At 47.5% G+C, this 18,476-nt stretch overlaps 1 protein-coding gene across 2 annotated transcripts in view; it reads right to left on the bottom strand.

Annotated features, from left to right (window-relative positions):
- fam91a1 (family with sequence similarity 91 member A1) overlaps positions 1 to 18,476 on the bottom strand; it is a 144,878-nt gene that overhangs the window by 102,902 nt on the left and 23,500 nt on the right. For both annotated transcript variants that reach the window (XM_071375273.1, XM_071375274.1), the window contains one exon: positions 1,539 to 1,596. In XM_071375273.1, the coding sequence (XP_071231374.1) occupies positions 1,539 to 1,596 (58 nt within the window). The remainder of the gene's footprint in view (positions 1 to 1,538; positions 1,597 to 18,476) is intronic.

Genomic DNA, 18,476 nt, shown 5'->3' with positions numbered 1-18,476 from the left:
ATGGGATGCTAATATGACTAGGATTATCATCAGCTAGCATGGGTTGTTAATATGACTAGGATTATCATCAACTAGCATGGGATGCTATTATGACTAGGATTATCATCAACTAGCATGGGTTGTAAATATGACTAGGATTATCATGGGTTGTTAATATGACTAGGATTATCATGGGTTGTTAATATGACTAGGATTATCATCAGCTAGCATGGGATGCTAATATGACTAGGATTATCATCAACTAGCACGGAATGCTAATATGACTAGGATTATCATCAACTAGCATGGGTTGCTAATATGACTAGGATTATCATGGGTTGTTAATATGACTAGGATTATCATGGGTTGTTGATATGACTAGGATTATCATCAGCTAGCATGGGATGCTAATATGACTAGGATTATCATCAACTAGCATGGGTTGCTAGTATGACTGGGATTATCATCAACTAGCATGGGATGCTAATATGACTAGGATTATCATCAGCTAGCATGGGTTGTTAATATGACTAGGATTATCATCAACTAGCATGGGATGCTAATATGACTAGGATTATCATCAGCTAGCACGGGTTGTTAATATGACTAGGATTATCATGGGTTGTTAATATGACTAGGATTATCATGGGATGTTAATATGACTAGGATTATCATGGGTTGTTAATATGACTAGGATTATCATGGGTTGTTAATATGACTAGGATTGTGCCTTTGGCTACTAGACAATGAAAGAAAGTTGATTTGAAAACCATTAGAAGGTGAGAGAAATATGCTCCTGGTTTCAATGGCATAACGGAAGTCAAAATAATTTCCTCCACGTTTCTATGGTCTGATTTTGGCTACTTTGAAGCAAGGAAAGACATGCCTCATAATATGTAGTAAAACGTTCAGGTTTACAACAATTAAAGTAAATGTTTTCAAAATGCATACTGCCTCCATTGAAAAGTGGAGTGTGACGCGCTGAAGCCTGCCTACCGCTGCCTATGCAAATGGGAAGCGCGCTTCAATTACCAGTTGAGAAATAAAAATAGTAGCCCTTTTCAATCGTGGCCATCAAAACTGTTTTTAACACTCGATTGCATTTAGAATTATTACGCAATGATTGGGTTTATAAAAGCACATTTCACTCCAGCAGCAACTAACAAGCGACATGTCTGAGAGCTGTAGCAGCAGCTCTCACAGTGTCTGACTGATTTTCCGCTCAAATTAGGCTCTGTATCTGAATGCTATGTGCATGTGCTAAATAAGATGAATAATGAAAATGCACGTTCCAATTTAATTCCACAAAATTATGCAAATTAACCTATAGACCGATAAGCATGACCGGTCAAATGTATTTCCATCAATTTATAGACAAAAAAAATAATGATTTTGTAATTATTTTTTTTTCTCTCTCCAGGACAATTTTTTTTCTCCTGCGAATTTTATTTATCGTTTTTTCATTATTCTTTTTTGGGCCAAAAGCCAGCTATTACCGGCTACCGGAAATACTGACCCACACACCACCCAGCTCTAAGAGGAAGCAACAGTCTACTTACAGTCAGCAGCAGTGAAGTTGGGCAGCGAGTCGTAACTCTTCTCTACGTTCATGATGTCCTGGAGGTGGAGAGAGAGAGGGAGAAATTAGACCAGGAAAAAGGGAGCAGCAAATTAAAATAATTACTCTTCCTACACCATTCCTTCCTTCCCTGAACCTTCATTATTAAATACGTGTCCCAAATGGCACCCTATTCCCTATGTAGTGCACTACTTTAGACCAGAGCCCTATGGAACCCTATTCCCTATATAGTGCACTACTTTAGACCAGAGTCCTATGGCACACTATTCCCTATATAGTGCACTACTTTAGACCAGAGCCGTATGGAACCCTATTCCCTATATAGTGCACTACTTTAGACCAGAGTCCTATGGCACCCTATTCCTTATGTAGTCCACTACTTTAGACCAGGGCCCTATGGAACCCTATTCCCTATGTAGTGCACTACTTTTGACCAGGGCCCTATTCCCAATTTAGTGCACTACTTTGGCCAACGGTTCTATGGCACACTATTCCCTATTTAGTGCACTACTTTGGCCAACGGTCCTATGGCACACTATTCCCTATTTAGTGCAGTAATTAATTTATCATATTAAAAACACATCAAATGGATTATCAGAGTGACACGTCCTTCAGTAATGTCATTTACATGTCTAGTATGAAGATGTTGCCTCAGAACGTGCAGTGAAATGCTGCCTCAGAACGAGCAGTGAAATGCTGCCTCAGAACGTGCAGTGAAATGCTGCCTCAGAACGAGCAGTGAAATGCTGCCTCAGAACGAGCAGTGAAATGCTGCCTCAGAACGAGCAGTGAAATGCTGCCTCAGAACGAGCAGTGAAATGCTGCCTCAGAACGAGCAGTGAAATGCTGCCTCAGAACGAGCAGTGAAATGCTGCCTCAGAACGTGCAGTGAAACGTTGCCTCAGAATGTAGAAAATAAAATAGGTTTTAATGTTTTTCACCATTAACGATATCACAATCATCTAAGCAATAGTATCGGCACTAGATTCTAGTTGTTCATAATATTTAATCTCTGCATTTTTTTCATTGAAATTCAATGAAATTCTTCAAGGCAATGAGAAAGAGTAGCAGTATGTAGGATGTGCTGCATAACAGTTGAGGTCCACCCCACACTGACTGGGGCAATCTCCCATCGTAGTGTGAAGTGTTAGGTTCTAACGTTCAGAGTAAAAACTCGCCGGACACTATGAAAGGTTCAACCAAGTTTATTCTGCCCAGAGGATCAATACAGTTGCATAAGAGAAAAAACCTTTTCACACAAGCACTGATATGTAACCCTTCCTCCTGAGTCTCCTCCTACACATCTGTACAAACATTGTGTCTTTACTGCTAGGCTGGACACTAAGTGATACGGGCCATAAACTTTAAATGTCTTCCTTAACGTGACCTGACCTCGACCCTCCCACCTTTCATCACTAATCCATGGCTCTCTCCCCTTATCAATGCCTGCCACGTGATCGCATTCCCATCACTCAGTACATTCCAAGCTCAATTTCCCCCACCACGTACCTTCCTCCTATAGACAGCCGAGGGACTGTTAACACCACAGGTTAATGGTTACGGCACCTCTCATTTCTCTATTGAAACGAATCATTAATAAGGATTTAAAGTTCATTCATCCAAACCTATCAGAACGGAGCCATGGGGATGCAGCATGGTTCTTTAATACTGACGCTATTGGACTGTTGCACAGGACAAAGTCACATGTTAGGGCAACTCCGGGGTTTAGAAGTCGACCACAGCCTTGTTTGAGTCAAGGTAAACGGTGTGAAACTCCAGGAATAACACACAAAGAATAACGGAGCAGAACAGCAGAACAGGAACACTGCGAGCCAGCAATGAAACAGCTGGGGTCTGTTAACCCTCGAGAGTCTAAGCTGGGGGAAGGGGGGGGGGGGGGTTCTACTAAACTAACATATGGAATTGTTTTAAGATGGTCATACCAAGGAACATTTATCTCTTTGATTTTGAATTATAAGACCGGTTAAGGTATCAAAAAATATATTTTTAAATGTATTTTATGAAACATTGAATTTGGCCATACTGCTTTTAGCCAATAGAAACACATTGAATAACAGTCCTTACTGCTATTAGCCAATAGAAACACATTGAATAACAGATAGTCCTTACTGCTATTAGCCAATAGAAACACATTGACTAACAGATTCACTACATGGAACAACAGATATTTAAATCTAAAGGAAGTTTGTTCTGAAGTGTCTGGAAAAGTTTGACCCCTTGTTTTAGGCACTAAACTTTCTCCACATATACTTCCATAAATGGGTTAAACTGGTACGGAGGACCTTCAGATGAGTCTTGTGGTTAAACTGGTACGGAGGACCTTCAGATGAGTCTTGTGGTTAAACTGGTACGGAGGACCTTCAGATGAGTCTTGTGGTTAAACTGGTACGGAGGACCTTCAGATGAGTCTTGTGGTTAAACTGGTACGGAGGACCTTCAGATGAGTCTTGTGGGGCATGTGGGCATCCAAGATCAAAACAAGAGTCTCATCTTTCCACCGAGAGGCCAAACCGTTCGGACACTCCGTGAGAAGACCAATTTAGCTCTGCCACCTTTACCGAGGAAATTCTAGCAGAAGGGTTAAGGTAGAAAATATGACGTAGAACAGATATGATCCTCTATCCTCAATAACAGGGAGTCATTTTGAGCTCTATAATTTACATTTCTATCTGCACAGCTCTGTACCGTTTTCCCAACTGAATACGACCCCTTGTGGTCAATTGGTTTAACAGCGTAGAAATATTAACATAGACATACAATGAATAGAATAGGTTTGGAACCTCTATTCCTGGCAATCTGACTGGTGAACTCATGAGTACACTAGCAATCGCTTCCTGGTACTGTAATTAAAACATTTCCATGGTAATGTAGAAAGTTATTTCAAATTATGTTAACTGATGTGGCTCATGCAATGGAATGTATTTTATGTAATGTCAGTTCAGTTGATTCAACAAATCACAGCACAGATTGATGGGTACACTTCCTGCTTTTACTTCCCGCTTTGCTCCTATGGGTCTCCCCATAATGTCATCATTGGCTTGAACGAGGACACCCCCGTTCTACTCATTCTAGTGTAAAGACTGGTATCAGTATGGACTAAATGCACAGTATGCACAGTATGCACAGTATGCACAGAAGCGCTTGAATGGATTGATTTGAGACTACGGTTCTGTCCTAAACGGTACCCTATTCAATTATAGTACACTACTACTGACCGGAGCCCTATGGACGTACATGGACCTTATAGACCTGAGCCCTACGGACCTTATAGACCAGAGCCCTATGGACGTACATGGACCTTATAGACCTGAGCCCTACAGACCTTATAGACCAGAGCCCTATGGACGTACATGGACCTTATAGACCAGAGCCCTACGGACCTTATAGACCAGAGCCCTATGGACGTACATGGACCTTATAGACCAGAGCCCTATGGATGTACATGGACCTTATAGACCAGAGCCCTATGGACCTTATAGACCAGAGCCCTATGGACGTACATGGACCTTATAGACCAGAGCCCTATGGACGTACATGGACCTTATAGACCAGAGCCCTATGGACGTACATGGACCTTATAGACCAGAGCCCTATGGACCGTATAGACCAGAGCCTTATGGACGTACATGGACCTTATAGACCAGAGCCCTATGGACGTACATGGACCGTATAGACCAGAGCCCTATGGACCGTATAGACCAGAGCCTTATGGACGTACATGGACCTTATAGACCAGAGCCCTATGGACGTACATGGACCTTATAGACCAGAGCCCTATGGACGTACATGAACCTTATAGACCAGAGCCCTATGGACGTACATGGACCTTATAGACCAGAGCCCTATTGACGTACATGGACCTTATAGACCTGAGCTCTACGGACCTTATAGACCAGAGACCTATGGATGTACATGGACCTTATAGACCAGAGCCCTATGGACGTACATGGACCTTATAGACCAGAGCCCTATGGACGTACATGGACCTTATAGACCAGAGCCCTATGGACGTACATGGACCTTATAGACCAGAGCCCTATGGATGTACATGGACCTTATAGACCGGAGCCCTATGGACGTACATGGACCTTATAGACCAGAGCCCTATGGACGTACATGGACCTTATAGACCAGAGCCCTATGGACCTTATAGACCAGAGCCCTATGGACGTACATGGACCTTATAGACCAGAGCCCTATGGACGTACATGGACCTTATAGACCAGAGCCCTATGGACGTACATGGACCTTATAGACCAGAGCCCTATGGACCGTATAGACCAGAGCCTTATGGACGTACATGGACCTTATAGACCAGAGCCCTATGGACGTACATGGACCGTATAGACCAGAGCCCTATGGACCGTATAGACCAGAGCCTTATGGACGTACATGGACCTTATAGACCAGAGCCCTATGGACGTACATGGACCTTATAGACCAGAGCCCTATGGACGTACATGAACCTTATAGACCAGAGCCCTATGGACGTACATGGACCTTATAGACCAGAGCCCTATTGACGTACATGGACCTTATAGACCTGAGCTCTACGGACCTTATAGACCAGAGACCTATGGATGTACATGGACCTTATAGACCAGAGCCCTATGGACGTACATGGACCTTATAGACCAGAGCCCTATGGACGTACATGGACCTTATAGACCAGAGCCCTATGGACGTACATGGACCTTATAGACCAGAGCCCTATGGATGTACATGGACCTTATAGACCGGAGCCCTATGGACGTACATGGACCTTATAGACCAGAGCCCTATGGACGTACATGGACCTTATAGACCAGAGCCCTATGGACGTGCATGGACCTTATAGACCAGAGCCCTATGGACGTACATGGACCTTATAGACCAGAGCCCTATGGACGTACATGGACCTTATAGACCAGAGCCCTATGGACCGTATAGACCAGAGCCCTAAGGACGTACATGGACCTTATACACCAGAGCCCTATGGACGTACATGGACCTTATAGACCAGAGCCCTATGGACCTTATAGACCAGAGCCCTATGGACGTACATGGACCTTATAGACCAGAGCCCTATGGACGTACATGGACCTTATAGACCAGAGCCCTACGGACCTTATAGACCTGAGCCCTATGGACGTACATGGACCTTATAGACCAGAGCCCTACGGACGTACATGGACCTTGTAGACCAGAGCCCTACGGACGTACATGGACCTTATAGACCAGATCCCTATGGATGTACATGGACCTTATAGACCAGAGCCCTATGGACCTTATAGACCAGAGCCCTATGGACGTACATGGACCTTATAGACCAGAGCCCTATGGACGTACATGGACCTTATAGACCAGAGCCCTATGGACCTTATAGACCAGAGCCCTATGGATGTACATGGACCTTATAGACCAGAGCCCTACGGACGTACAAGGACCTTATAGACCAGAGCCCTATGGACCGTATAGACCAGAGCCTTATGGACGTACATGGACCTTATAGACCAGAGCCCTATGGATGTACATGGACCTTATAGACCAGAGCCCTATGGACCTTATAGACCAGAGCCATATGGATGTACATGGACCTTATAGACCAGAGCCCTACGGACGTACATGGACCTTATAGACCAGAGCCCTATGGACGTACATGGACCTTATAGACCAGAGCCCTATGGACGTACATGGACCTTTTAGACCAAAGCCCTACGGACGTACATGGACCGTATAGACCAGAGCCCTATGGACCGTATAGACCAGAGCCTTATGGACGTACATGGACCTTATAGACCAGAGCCCTATGGACGTACATGGACCTTATAGACCAGAGCCCTATGGACGTACATGGACCTTATAGACCAGAGCCCTATGGACGTACATGGACCTTATAGACCTGAGCTCTACGGACCGTATAGACCAGAGACCTATGGATGTACATGGACCTTATAGACCTGAGCCCTACGGACCTTATAGACCAGAGCCCTATGGACGTACATGGACCTTATAGACCAGATCCCTATGGATGTACATGGACCTTATAGACCAGAGCCCTATGGACCTTATAGACCAGAGCCCTATGGACGTACATGGACCTTATAGACCAGAGCCCTATGGACGTACATGGACCTTATAGACCAGAGCCCTATGGACCTTATAGACCAGAGCCCTATGGATGTACATGGACCTTATAGACCAGAGCCCTACGGACGTACATGGACCTTATAGACCAGAGCCCTACGGACCGTATAGACCAGAGCCTTATGGACGTACATGGACCTTATAGACCAGAGCCCTATGGACGTACATGGACCTTATAGACCAGAGCCCTATGGACGTACATGGACCTTATAGACCAGAGCCCTATGGACGTACATGGACCTTTTAGACCAAAGCCCTACGGAACTACATGGACCGTATAGACCAGAGCCCTATGGACCGTATAGACCAGAGCCTTATGGACGTACATGGACCTTATAGACCAGAGCCCTATGGACGTACATGGACCTTATAGACCAGAGCCCTATGGACGTACATGGACCTGTTAGACCAGAGCCCTATGGACGTACATGGACCTTATAGACCAGAGCCCTTTGGACGTACATGGACCTTATAGACCAGAGCCCTATGGACGTACATGGACCTTATAGACCAGAGCCCTATGGACGTACATGGACCTTATAGACCAGAGCCCTATGGACGTACATGGACCTTATAGACCAGAGACCTATGGACCTTATAGACCAGAGCCCTATGGACGTACATGGACCTTGTAGACCAGAGCCCTATGGACGTACATGGACCTTATAGACCAGAGCCCTATGGACCTTATAGACCAGAGCCCTATGGACGTACATGGACCTTGTAGACCAGAGCCCTATGTACGTACATGGACCTTATAGACCAGAGCCCTATGGACGTACATGGACCTTATAGACCAGAGCCCTATGGACCTTATAGACCAGAGCCCTATGGACGTACATGGACCTTATAGACCAGAGCCCTATGGACGTACATGGACCTTGTAGACCAGAGCCCTATGGACGTACATGGACCGTATAGACCAGAGCCCTATGGACCGTATAGACCAGAGCCTTATGGACGTACATGGACCTTATAGACCAGAGGCCTATGGACGTACATGGACCTTATAGACCAGAGCCCTATGGACGTACATGAACCTTATAGACCAGAGCCCTATGGACGTACATGGACCTTATAGACCAGAGCCCTATTGACGTACATGGACCTTATAGACCTGAGCTCTACGGACCTTATAGACCAGAGACCTATGGATGTACATGGACCTTATAGACCAGAGCCCTATGGACGTACATGGACCTTATAGACCAGAGCCCTATGGACGTACATGGACCTTATAGACCAGAGCCCTATGGACGTACATGGACCTTATAGACCAGAGCCCTATGGATGTACATGGACCTTATAGACCAGAGCACTATGGACGTACATTGACCTTATAGACCAGAGCCCTATGGACGTACATGGACCTTATAGACCAGAGCCCTATGGACGTACATGGACCTTATAGACCAGAGCCCTATGGACGTACATGGACCTTATAGACCAGAGCCCTATGGACCGTATAGACCAGAGCCCTAAGGACGTACATGGACCTTATACACCAGAGCCCTATGGACGTACATGGACCTTATAGACCAGAGCCCTATGGACCTTATAGACCAGAGCCCTATGGACGTACATGGACCTTATAGACCAGAGCCCTATGGACCTTATAGACCAGAGCCCTATGGACGTACATGGACCTTATAGACCAGAGCCCTACGGACGTACATGGACCTTGTAGACCAGAGCCCTACGGACGTACATGGACCTTATAGACCAGATCCCTATGGATGTACATGGACCTTATAGACCAGAGCCCTATGGACCTTATAGACCAGAGCCCTATGGACGTACATGGACCTTATAGACCAGAGCCCTATGGACGTACATGGACCTTATAGACCAGAGCCCTATGGACCTTATAGACCAGAGCCCTATGGATGTACATGGACCTTATAGACCAGAGCCCTACGGACGTACAAGGACCTTATAGACCAGAGCCCTATGGACCGTATAGACCAGAGCCTTATGGACGTACATGGACCTTATAGACCAGAGCCCTATGGACGTACATGGACCTTATAGACCAGAGCCCTATGGATGTACATGGACCTTATAGACCAGAGCCCTATGGACCTTATAGACCAGAGCCATATGGATGTACATGGACCTTATAGACCAGAGCCCTACGGACGTACATGGACCTTATAGACCAGAGCCCTATGGACGTACATGGACCTTATAGACCAGAGCCCTATGGACGTACATGGACCTTTTAGACCAAAGCCCTACGGACGTACATGGACCGTATAGACCAGAGCCCTATGGACCGTATAGACCAGAGCCTTATGGACGTACATGGACCTTATAGACCAGAGCCCTATGGACGTACATGGACCTTATAGACCAGAGCCCTATGGACGTACATGGACCTTATAGACCAGAGCCCTATGGACGTACATGGACCTTATAGACCTGAGCTCTACGGACCGTATAGACCAGAGACCTATGGATGTACATGGACCTTATAGACCTGAGCCCTACGGACCTTATAGACCAGAGCCCTATGGACGTACATGGACCTTATAGACCAGATCCCTATGGATGTACATGGACCTTATAGACCAGAGCCCTATGGACCTTATAGACCAGAGCCCTATGGACGTACATGGACCTTATAGACCAGAGCCCTATGGACCTTATAGACCAGAGCCCTATGGATGTACATGGACCTTATAGACCAGAGCCCTACGGACGTACATGGACCTTATAGACCAGAGCCCTACGGACCGTATAGACCAGAGCCTTATGGACGTACATGGACCTTATAGACCAGAGCCCTATGGACGTACATGGACCTTATAGACCAGAGCCCTATGGACGTACATGGACCTTATAGACCAGAGCCCTATGGATGTACATGGACCTTTTAGACCAAAGCCCTACGGAACTACATGGACCGTATAGACCAGAGCCCTATGGACCGTATAGACCAGAGCCTTATGGACGTACATGGACCTTATAGACCAGAGCCCTATGGACGTACATGGACCTTATAGACCAGAGCCCTATGGACGTACATGGACCTGTTAGACCAGAGCCCTATGGACGTACATGGACCTTATAGACCAGAGCCCTTTGGACGTACATGGACCTTATAGACCAGAGCCCTATGGACGTACATGGACCTTATAGACCAGAGCCCTATGGACGTACATGGACCTTATAGACCAGAGCCCTATGGACGTACATGGACCTTATAGACCAGAGACCTATGGACCTTATAGACCAGAGCCCTATGGACGTACATGGACCTTGTAGACCAGAGCCCTATGGACGTACATGGACCTTATAGACCAGAGCCCTATGGACCTTATAGACCAGAGCCCTATGGACGTACATGGACCTTGTAGACCAGAGCCCTATGTACGTACATGGACCTTATAGACCAGAGCCCTATGGACGTACATGGACCTTATAGACCTGAGCTCTACGGACCGTATAGACCAGAGACCTATGGATGTACATGGACCTTATAGACCTGAGCCCTACGGACCTTATAGACCAGAGCCCTATGGACGTACATGGACCTTATAGACCAGATCCCTATGGATGTACATGGACCTTATAGACCAGAGCCCTATGGACCTTATAGACCAGAGCCCTATGGACGTACATGGACCTTATAGACCAGAGCCCTATGGACGTACATGGACCTTATAGACCAGAGCCCTATGGACCTTATAGACCAGAGCCCTATGGATGTACATGGACCTTATAGAACAGAGCCCTACGGACGTACATGGACCTTATAGACCAGAGCCCTACGGACCGTATAGACCAGAGCCTTATGGACGTACATGGACCTTATAGACCAGAGCCCTATGGACGTACATGGACCTTATAGACCAGAGCCCTATGGACGTACATGGACCTTTTAGACCAAAGCCCTACGGAACTACATGGACCGTATAGACCAGAGCCCTATGGACCGTATAGACCAGAGCCTTATGGACGTACATGGACCTTATAGACCAGAGCCCTATGGACGTACATGGACCTTATAGACCAGATCCCTATGGATGTACATGGACCTTATAGACCAGAGCCCTATGGACCTTATAGACCAGAGCCCTATGGACGTACATGGACCTTATAGACCAGAGCCCTATGGACGTACATGGACCTTATAGACCAGAGCCCTATGGACCTTATAGACCAGAGCCCTATGGATGTACATGGACCTTATAGACCAGAGCCCTATGGACGTACAAGGACCTTATAGACCAGAGCCCTATGGACCGTATAGACCAGAGCCTTATGGACGTACATGGACCTTATAGACCAGAGCCCTATGGATGTACATGGACCTTATAGACCAGAGCCCTATGGACCTTATAGACCAGAGCCATATGGATGTACATGGACCTTATAGACCAGAGCCCTACGGACGTACATGGACCTTATAGACCAGAGCCCTATGGACGTACATGGACCTTATAGACCAGAGCCCTATGGACGTACATGGACCTTTTAGACCAAAGCCCTACGGACGTACATGGACCGTATAGACCAGAGCCCTATGGACCGTATAGACCAGAGCCTTATGGACGTACATGGACCTTATAGACCAGAGCCCTATGGACGTACATGGACCTTATAGACCAGAGCCCTATGGACGTACATGGACCTTATAGACCAGAGCCCTATGGACGTACATGGACCTTATAGACCTGAGCTCTACGGACCGTATAGACCAGAGACCTATGGATGTACATGGACCTTATAGACCTGAGCCCTACGGACCTTATAGACCAGAGCCCTATGGACGTACATGGACCTTATAGACCAGATCCCTATGGATGTACATGGACCTTATAGACCAGAGCCCTATGGACCTTATAGACCAGAGCCCTATGGACGTACATGGACCTTATAGACCAGAGCCCTATGGACGTACATGGACCTTATAGACCAGAGCCCTATGGACCTTATAGACCAGAGCCCTATGGATGTACATGGACCTTATAGACCAGAGCCCTACGGACGTACATGGACCTTATAGACCAGAGCCCTACGGACCGTATAGACCAGAGCCTTATGGACGTACATGGACCTTATAGACCAGAGCCCTATGGACGTACATGGACCTTATAGACCAGAGCCCTATGGACGTACATGGACCTTATAGACCAGAGCCCTATGGACGTACATGGACCTTTTAGACCAAAGCCCTACGGAACTACATGGACCGTATAGACCAGAGCCCTATGGACCGTATAGACCAGAGCCTTATGGACGTACATGGACCTTATAGACCAGAGCCCTATGGACGTACATGGACCTTATAGACCAGAGCCCTATGGACGTACATGGACCTGTTAGACCAGAGCCCTATGGACGTACATGGACCTTATAGACCAGAGCCCTTTGGACGTACATGGACCTTATAGACCAGAGCCCTATGGACGTACATGGACCTTATAGACCAGAGCCCTATGGACGTACATGGACCTTATAGACCAGAGCCCTATGGACGTACATGGACCTTATAGACCAGAGACCTATGGACCTTATAGACCAGAGCCCTATGGACGTACATGGACCTTGTAGACCAGAGCCCTATGGACGTACATGGACCTTATAGACCAGAGCCCTATGGACCTTATAGACCAGAGCCCTATGGACGTACATGGACCTTGTAGACCAGAGCCCTATGTACGTACATGGACCTTATAGACCAGAGCCCTATGGACGTACATGGACCTTATAGACCAGAGCCCTATGGACCTTATAGACCAGAGCCCTATGGACGTACATGGACCTTATAGACCAGAGCCCTATGGACGTACATGGACCTTGTAGACCAGAGCCCTATGGACGTACATGGACCGTATAGACCAGAGCCCTATGGACCGTATAGACCAGAGCCTTATGGACGTACATGGACCTTATAGACCAGAGGCCTATGGACGTACATGGACCTTATAGACCAGAGCCCTATGGACGTACATGAACCTTATAGACCAGAGCCCTATGGACGTACATGGACCTTATAGACCAGAGCCCTATTGACGTACATGGACCTTATAGACCTGAGCTCTACGGACCTTATAGACCAGAGACCTATGGATGTACATGGACCTTATAGACCAGAGCCCTATGGACGTACATGGACCTTATAGACCAGAGCCCTATGGACGTACATGGACCTTATAGACCAGAGCCCTATGGACGTACATGGACCTTATAGACCAGAGCCCTATGGATGTACATGGACCTTATAGACCAGAGCACTATGGACGTACATTGACCTTATAGACCAGAGCCCTATGGACGTACATGGACCTTATAGACCAGAGCCCTATGGACGTACATGGACCTTATAGACCAGAGCCCTATGGACGTACATGGACCTTATAGACCAGAGCCCTATGGACCGTATAGACCAGAGCCCTAAGGACGTACATGGACCTTATACACCAGAGCCCTATGGACGTACATGGACCTTATAGACCAGAGCCCTATGGACCTTATAGACCAGAGCCCTATGGACGTACATGGACCTTATAGACCAGAGCCCTATGGACCTTATAGACCAGAGCCCTATGGACGTACATGGACCTTATAGACCAGAGCCCTACGGACGTACATGGACCTTGTAGACCAGAGCCCTACGGACGTACATGGACCTTATAGACCAGATCCCTATGGATGTACATGGACCTTATAGACCAGAGCCCTATGGACCTTATAGACCAGAGCCCTATGGACGTACATGGACCTTATAGACCAGAGCCCTATGGACGTACATGGACCTTATAGACCAGAGCCCTATGGACCTTATAGACCAGAGCCCTATGGATGTACATGGACCTTATAGACCAGAGCCCTACGGACGTACAAGGACCTTATAGACCAGAGCCCTATGGACCGTATAGACCAGAGCCTTATGGACGTACATGGACCTTATAGACCAGAGCCCTATGGACGTACATGGACCTTATAGACCAGAGCCCTATGGATGTACATGGACCTTATAGACCAGAGCCCTATGGACCTTATAGACCAGAGCCATATGGATGTACATGGACCTTATAGACCAGAGCCCTACGGACGTACATGGACCTTATAGACCAGAGCCCTATGGACGTACATGGACCTTATAGACCAGAGCCCTATGGACGTACATGGACCTTTTAGACCAAAGCCCTACGGACGTACATGGACCGTATAGACCAGAGCCCTATGGACCGTATAGACCAGAGCCTTATGGACGTACATGGACCTTATAGACCAGAGCCCTATGGACGTACATGGACCTTATAGACCAGAGCCCTATGGACGTACATGGACCTTATAGACCAGAGCCCTATGGACGTACATGGACCTTATAGACCTGAGCTCTACGGACCGTATAGACCAGAGACCTATGGATGTACATGGACCTTATAGACCTGAGCCCTACGGACCTTATAGACCAGAGCCCTATGGACGTACATGGACCTTATAGACCAGATCCCTATGGATGTACATGGACCTTATAGACCAGAGCCCTATGGACCTTATAGACCAGAGCCCTATGGACGTACATGGACCTTATAGACCAGAGCCCTATGGACCTTATAGACCAGAGCCCTATGGATGTACATGGACCTTATAGACCAGAGCCCTACGGACGTACATGGACCTTATAGACCAGAGCCCTACGGACCGTATAGACCAGAGCCTTATGGACGTACATGGACCTTATAGACCAGAGCCCTATGGACGTACATGGACCTTATAGACCAGAGCCCTATGGACGTACATGGACCTTATAGACCAGAGCCCTATGGATGTACATGGACCTTTTAGACCAAAGCCCTACGGAACTACATGGACCGTATAGACCAGAGCCCTATGGACCGTATAGACCAGAGCCTTATGGACGTACATGGACCTTATAGACCAGAGCCCTATGGACGTACATGGACCTTATAGACCAGAGCCCTATGGACGTACATGGACCTGTTAGACCAGAGCCCTATGGACGTACATGGACCTTATAGACCAGAGCCCTTTGGACGTACATGGACCTTATAGACCAGAGCCCTATGGACGTACATGGACCTTATAGACCAGAGCCCTATGGACGTACATGGACCTTATAGACCAGAGCCCTATGGACGTACATGGACCTTATAGACCAGAGACCTATGGACCTTATAGACCAGAGCCCTATGGACGTACATGGACCTTGTAGACCAGAGCCCTATGGACGTACATGGACCTTATAGACCAGAGCCCTATGGACCTTATAGACCAGAGCCCTATGGACGTACATGGACCTTGTAGACCAGAGCCCTATGTACGTACATGGACCTTATAGACCAGAGCCCTAGGGACGTACATGGACCTTATAGACCTGAGCTCTACGGACCGTATAGACCAGAGACCTATGGATGTACATGGACCTTATAGACCTGAGCCCTACGGACCTTATAGACCAGAGCCCTATGGACGTACATGGACCTTATAGACCAGATCCCTATGGATGTACATGGACCTTATAGACCAGAGCCCTATGGACCTTATAGACCAGAGCCCTATGGACGTACATGGACCTTATAGACCAGAGCCCTATGGACGTACATGGACCTTATAGACCAGAGCCCTATGGACCTTATAGACCAGAGCCCTATGGATGTACATGGACCTTATAGAACAGAGCCCTACGGACGTACATGGACCTTATAGACCAGAGCCCTACGGACCGTATAGACCAGAGCCTTATGGACGTACATGGACCTTATAGACCAGAGCCCTATGGACGTACATGGACCTTATAGACCAGAGCCCTATGGACGTACATGGACCTTTTAGACCAAAGCCCTACGGAACTACATGGACCGTATAGACCAGAGCCCTATGGACCGTATAGACCAGAGCCTTATGGACGTACATGGACCTTATAGACCAGAGCCCTATGGACGTACATGGACCTTATAGACCAGAGCCCTATGGACGTACATGGACCTGTTAGACCAGAGCCCTATGGACGTACATGGACCTTATAGACCAGAGCCCTTTGGACGTACATGGACCTTATAGACCAGAGCCCTATGGACGTACATGGACCTTATAGACCAGAGCCCTATGGACGTACATGGACCTTATAGACCAGAGCCCTATGGACGTACATGGACCTTATAGACCAGAGACCTATGGACCTTATAGACCAGAGCCCTATGGACGTACATGGACCTTGTAGACCAGAGCCCTATGGACGTACATGGACCTTATAGACCAGAGCCCTATGGACCTTATAGACCAGAGCCCTATGGACGTACATGGACCTTGTAGACCAGAGCCCTATGTACGTACATGGACCTTATAGACCAGAGCCCTATGGACGTACATGGACCTTATAGACCAGAGCCCTATGGACCTTATAGACCAGAGCCCTATGGACGTACATGGACCTTATAGACCAGAGCCCTATGGACGTACATGGACCTTGTAGACCAGAGCCCTATGGACGTACATGGACCGTATAGACCAGAGCCCTATGGACCGTATAGACCAGAGCCTTATGGACGTACATGGACCTTATAGACCAGAGCCCTATGGACGTACATGGACCTTATAGACCAGAGCCCTATGGACGTACATGAACCTTATAGACCAGAGCCCTATGGACGTACATGGACCTTATAGACCAGAGCCCTATTGACGTACATGGACCTTATAGACCTGAGCTCTACGGACCTTATAGACCAGAGACCTATGGATGTACATGGACCTTATAGACCAGAGCCCTATGGACGTACATGGACCTTATAGACCAGAGCCCTATGGACGTACATGGACCTTATAGACCAGAGCCCTATGGACGTACATGGACCTTATAGACCAGAGCCCTATGGACGTACATGGACCTTATAGACCAGAGCCCTATGGATGTACATGGACCTTATAGACCAGAGCACTATGGACGTACATTGACCTTATAGACCAGAGCCCTATGGACGTACATGGACCTTATAGACCAGAGCCCTATGGACGTACATGGACCTTATAGACCAGAGCCCTATGGACGTACATGGACCTTATAGACCAGAGCCCTATGGACGTATAGACCAGAGCCCTAAGGACGTACATGGACCTTATACACCAGAGCCCTATGGACGTACATGGACCTTATAGACCAGAGCCCTATGGACCTTATAGACCAGAGCCCTATGGACGTACATGGACCTTATAGACCAGAGCCCTATGGACCTTATAGACCAGAGCCCTATGGACGTACATGGACCTTATAGACCAGAGCCCTACGGACCTTATAGACCTGAGCCCTATGGACGTACATGGACCTTATAGACCAGAGCCCTACGGACGTACATGGACCTTGTAGACCAGAGCCCTACGGACGTACATGGACCTTATAGACCAGATCCCTATGGATGTACATGGACCTTATAGACCAGAGCCCTATGGACCTTATAGACCAGAGCCCTATGGACGTACATGGACCTTATAGACCAGAGCCCTATGGACGTACATGGACCTTATAGACCAGAGCCCTCTGGACCTTATAGACCAGAGCCCTATGGATGTACATGGACCTTATAGACCAGAGCCCTACGGACGTACAAGGACCTTATAGACCAGAGCCCTATGGACCGTATAGACCAGAGCCTTATGGACGTACATGGACCTTATAGACCAGAGCCCTATGGACGTACATGGACCTTATAGACCAGAGCCCTATGGATGTACATGGACCTTATAGACCAGAGCCCTATGGACCTTATAGACCAGAGCCATATGGATGTACATGGAC

Source organism: Salvelinus alpinus, chromosome 29 (genome assembly GCF_045679555.1).
Source record: "Salvelinus alpinus chromosome 29, SLU_Salpinus.1, whole genome shotgun sequence".
NCBI lineage: Eukaryota > Metazoa > Chordata > Actinopteri > Salmoniformes > Salmonidae > Salvelinus > Salvelinus alpinus.
This window is presented reverse-complemented; position numbering and strand designations above follow the sequence as displayed.